This window comes from Pararge aegeria, chromosome 9 (assembly GCF_905163445.1).
Source record: "Pararge aegeria chromosome 9, ilParAegt1.1, whole genome shotgun sequence".
Lineage (NCBI taxonomy): Eukaryota > Metazoa > Arthropoda > Insecta > Lepidoptera > Nymphalidae > Pararge > Pararge aegeria.
This window is the reverse complement of record NC_053188.1, coordinates 10450085-10455396: the sequence shown is the minus strand read 5'-3', so window position 1 is coordinate 10455396 and position 5312 is coordinate 10450085. Positions and strand designations below refer to the sequence as shown.

The following is a 5312-nucleotide window of genomic DNA, read 5'->3' as shown; positions in this document are numbered from 1 at the left end:
TTCCAAAACTACTTGTTGCGGTTTTTTTAATGGAAACCCCAAAATTTCTATAGCAATAAGATTATGTCCCTATCTACAAAATGGCAAAATGTTATAGAACAAAATGGTACCTACATACACTAGTTAAATGTAAATAAACTATATTAAAAAATGTTATAAATTTTCTTAAAAAATACGAAGAAACTTTTTACCCAACCTATATGTAAAATATTCTATTATAATTTAAACCTCAAACTATATGATATTAGCTACATTATATTTCTATATGATAGATCGATCTATATGATATTAGCTACATTATATTTGCTACTTAATGCGGCCTCATGTCTCCAATAGATTTTTCTGATCTAAACGCCAGTGTTCGATGACGAATCGAAAGGGATTATACGAAATGTATTCCGGCATAAATAGACAGAGACTAAATGGGGAAGACTAGCGCATGTCATAACAAATAAAATCCCACTTAATACTTAAATCCCAAGGAAAATTTATGCCATGCCGTAGAGCTTTAATTTCGAGGCCGCGGCAAAGCTTACATATCAACATTTTGCAAAGTTGTACGTGATTCAAAAGCTTTTAAATTAATGAACTTTTGTAAACTACATCATTTTTCGGGTCCAAAAAATATATTATGCATTTAACAAACACTGCTATTAAAAAAAATATAAACATAAAAATTTGACTAAGCTTTAATTAAACACTCAATTGCACCCATATGCCGCAGAACCAAAATATTCGCAACTCAGCGTATTGCTGTAGTTTTTAAACGTGAGCGCTGATATTCTGCCAAAATCAAAACGATTATGCTCAAAGCTCGAGGTTTTCACAGCCGCCACACATACATTAAAAGTATCAGTAATTAATCATTTTATTGCCCTATAAGCTAACCGATGGACATTCACTGCAGGTCTTAAGGTACATGCAGCTTCAGCTAGCGAACTTTAAGGAGTCGAGAGAAGCTGTGAACAAAATCAAGTAAAATATAAATTCCTTAGGAGTATGCTCAAGAGTTAAGCGACACAAAGCGGACTATCACCTTCGGCATTAATTAGTTACGACGCCGAAGTTAACAGATCCCCGTCGCCTTCCGTGCTGAGGCATGCATTTACATAAATAAGCTCATCTATTATTCAGCATGTAGAGAAGCCCATGCAACCGCCTGTCATTCAATCTGCCCATTTTATTAATGGTTGTTTATCGAAGCAAGGGTATGCTTCTTATTTAATCGAATTACTTCTGATTATTCTAGACTGTAATATGCTCATAATATAATACCTAAGTCAACACTGATTTAGGTATTATGTTATAAAAACATTATTTATTTATTTACCAAAGCATCCCATGAAGACATTACAGTTGCCCAATTCTCTCCCAGGAGCTATTAAAATAATTGAACAACAACAAGTAATAATTACAAAAAATAAAACATAAAAATAAGACATTTAAATTAAGAATAAAAAAAAACAATAATAATAACAATAACCAAAAATTCAAAAGTAATAAAAACAAAACTTTCAAACTTATAATTATTATCTTCGATCTCCTACTCTCTAATAACATTTTACGGCTTCAACGACAACATCAAACGCGAAGCTGGGGTCTAACAGCCAGGCTCAGGAAAGCATATTTTAGTGGAAGCGGGTTAACCTGTTAGGGAGTATGGCAGTTATATCAAACCGATGCAATATTAGCTATTGTATAGGGATCTATTGTTTGAGCTCACAAATATCATCATCATACATTAGGAATAGACATTGATACTCGACCCTATTTCACTTCAGCTACTATGATTATATTATTTTAGAATTACAATTTTTAGTTGATTAGCAACTCTTCATGGAATTCAAATTGATTATAGTCCTTCAATACTTTGAAAGTTAGGATTTATTTTCTTATTTACTGTAGGAGGATTAACTGGAGTAATTTTAACTAATTCATCAATTGCCTTCCTTCAATTCAGAATTCAGTACTGGTCATTTCAAATGAAAAAAAAGTTTGTAATGACTCGGTTTTCTAAATTCAAATTAATTTTGTTTTAAAACCATGACATTATTTTTACAAACTCAGTCATTTGTTTTTTGATCAGCGTTGTATTTTCAGTACATTTGAACATTTTTCGTCATAAATGGATACTTTCAAACTTCGTGTAAATATGGATTAAGTTCCGTCGTGGCACCAACGCTACACAAACGGCACGTAACAACAAAAACGTTTACGGGGAGAACTGTACAAACGAACGCACAATCCGTTATTGGTTTTCCCGGTTCCGTTCTGAAAATTTTGCCTTGAAAAATGAAACTCGTGGTCGCCCGGAGACTTTGGTCAACAATAATTAATTAAAGGAATTGTGGAAGCTGACGAAACTCAGCTGAGCCAGCAGCAGCTTTTAATTAAAGCATCAAAACAATATTGATCCATTTGCGACAAATTGGCAATGTAAAAAAGCTTGATAGATGGGTGCCCCACAACCTTAACAATCGCCAGCGCAACAGGCAAAGAAATAAGGAATTTTGAAACGAATTCTTACGTGCGACGAAAAATGGATTCTTTTCGATAGTCGAAAGCGCTCAGCAAGTTGGTTAGAACCTGGTTCAGCACCAAAACAATGATCTAAACCAAAAATGACCCCTGAAAAGGTGATGGTCATGGTTTGGTGGTCTAGTGCGTGTGTGTTTCACCACAGCTTTTTACAAAACTGCATGAGCATTACTACAGATGTGTACTGTGCAGAACTGCAGAAAATGATGGAGAAGCTTGCACATCTGCAACCAGCTTTGGTCAATCCGTTGTTCCCACTGCTTCTTCTCGACAACGCGCGACCCCATACTGCGCTACAGACAGTCACCAAGCTGCGAGAGCTGGGGTTGGAAGCTCTCCCTCATCCGCCATACTCACCAGACCTTGCACCTACCGACTATTACTTTTTCCAAAATTTAGACAACTTTTTAAGGGGTAAAAAATTCACCCCGTTTTCGTTTGAAGAGTTTGTTTTCTCCCGTCCTGCTGATATTTAAAAGCAGGGCATCAGTAAACTGCCGATGCGTTGGCGTCACAGATGTGTCGATTAATTGGGCGAAAAAATAAGTATTTTCGCTTATTCCATACAAAACGGCAATTTCATAGGTAAAGACCTAATATATACGATGAACAGGTTGAAATTCAGTTGGCATTGCTCCTAGAAGGCGATTTGCGAGGACAGCACGGTGCTGGTATGTTTTGTCTGCCCAGATTATTAATTTTAAGCTTATAGTTAAGTAGCTATTAAGTTCTTAATTTAAGTTTATATTTCTATGATAAATGCTTTGATTTAGAAAAATATAGTTTTGAATGTGTTGGTTTATAAGACTAATATTTAGTGACAGTTTTACTCGATAATAAGTTTAGAGATGTAGGGTTTATTAGTAAAAATTTTAGATTCTTAAATGTAAATGCTAAAATGTGTTTGAATGAATACTGAGTTATAAACATAGAGCAAGAGAGTACAATTTTGTTGCCTTATCGCTACACAGCGATTTTGTAGATGACACAATAAATAAGATTTAAATATAACACAATATATATATCTATATATACATACATCATTAATTATATACTTTCCAAATTGTATAATTACTTTTACTTATACTTTACTTCTCTTTCTCAATAGATAATATATTTTTTGTTGATAATGTAGCAAAGGCCATTATTAATGAGTTTACCAATTAGGTTTCTTGATATCCTACGAATATTCTAAATGAGAAAGTTGAATTTGCAAAAAATGCCATGTCAAGCATGTAGCCTTTAACATGGAAAAACATGGGCTATCTTTTATTTCGATTACTTAAGAAGTTCCCGAAGGAAAATTGAAGTTGTTTACGACCTAAGCCGCGAAAGACAGCAATGATAAAATTTGGTATGCAAGTCACCTATGCTATAGAAAAGGTCATGTTCTTTCTATACCGATCTCTCAAATAGTTCCCATGGTAAGATTAAAAATGGATAAATAAAAGATGTCGTGTATTGGAGTATATTAATTTGAATTATGTACGTCAAATAAAAATATACGACTACCATATTAAACGTAATAGCTGAAATAAGCGATAACACAGGTGTAAATTTTATTCCATTTTTGATTACCTTTACACTTACTTCTCTTTTTGAACCCAATTCTGAAGCCCACGCAGACAAAGTCGCGCGCAGAAGCGAGTATTTATTATAATCATCGGGTTTGTGATAGATAAAGTGTTATAATTCCCTATTTCCTAACACACTCATACATACGTAGGTATGAGTTTTATCTAACGTTAGGTCCTTGCTGACCGGTGAGGAGTTCTGTCTTCTATCTCCGATAATAATCACTCTATCTTCACGAAAGTTGTGCAAAATGTAAAGTAGTTATGGCGTGATAAGCGAACGGACAGACGGACAAATAAAAAATAAATATAAAGTATATCAAATGTGCATATCAAATGTTTGTGAATAAGTATATCATGGGTCTAGCATATATATGCTATACGAGTGCACTCGTTGAAAAATCTTTGTAATGTTTTATAACCCAGTAATAATGAGCTACCTATAGGAAGTGCATAAATTTTCCATTGATCGTGCTCGTATATAACGCTGTAAGCCTGACACGCCACCCGGCATTATCCAACCATAAATTTAGTAGATAAGTACCTACAAACTAAACTACTCTGTATAACTGAAAATTCTTTACCGAAAGAACCAATCTATATTACATTTTTCTAATATTATAGTATATTTAATTGTATTAATATAAAAATTTATTCCTTAGGGTTAGATTATCTTTTCAAATTGTAGCGTGACCAGGTGAAATGAATCAAAATATTATTAGCTCCATTTTGATGCTATCATCGGTAAGCCCGTTAGATATTCGCTATAATCCAATTCTGTAATATTAAAAAAAAACAATTAAGCTATTTATGTTCTACTAAACATCGGTTATAACATAAAAAAACAAAAGAACGAGCAAGCAGTTCCCGTGATATTAAGTGTCTTCCAGCACTCATGAACATCTGCAGCACTAGAAGATACAACAATGCGTTGCCTGTTTTACCAATTCTTTAACTGGAGATACCGACGTAGTTCAACGAGTCGCAAAACTAGAGATGCAAATTAAGGGGCTAGTTCGGTAAACTGAAGGACCTAACTGAAGAACTGGAGGAGGGTCTTAAGGTGCCGGATTAGCATCTCCGCATAACATACAGGGAGCCTCTGGACGTGTTGCACTAGACAAAGAAATTTGAAACTCCATAGAAATGAACTATGCCCGTGAACGTCCATCGGCTGATATGATGATACAAGAAACCTTC

At 34.3% G+C, this 5312-nt stretch overlaps 1 protein-coding gene across 1 annotated transcript; it reads left to right on the top strand.

The window, feature by feature from the left end:
- Positions 1 to 2621: 2621 nt before the first annotated feature.
- Positions 2622 to 3014, top strand: LOC120626471 (histone-lysine N-methyltransferase SETMAR-like). Its single transcript, XM_039893997.1, has one exon. The coding sequence runs from the start codon at positions 2622 to 2624 to the stop codon at positions 3012 to 3014; it is 393 nt and encodes a 130-aa protein (XP_039749931.1).
- Positions 3015 to 5312: the final 2298 nt, after the last annotated feature.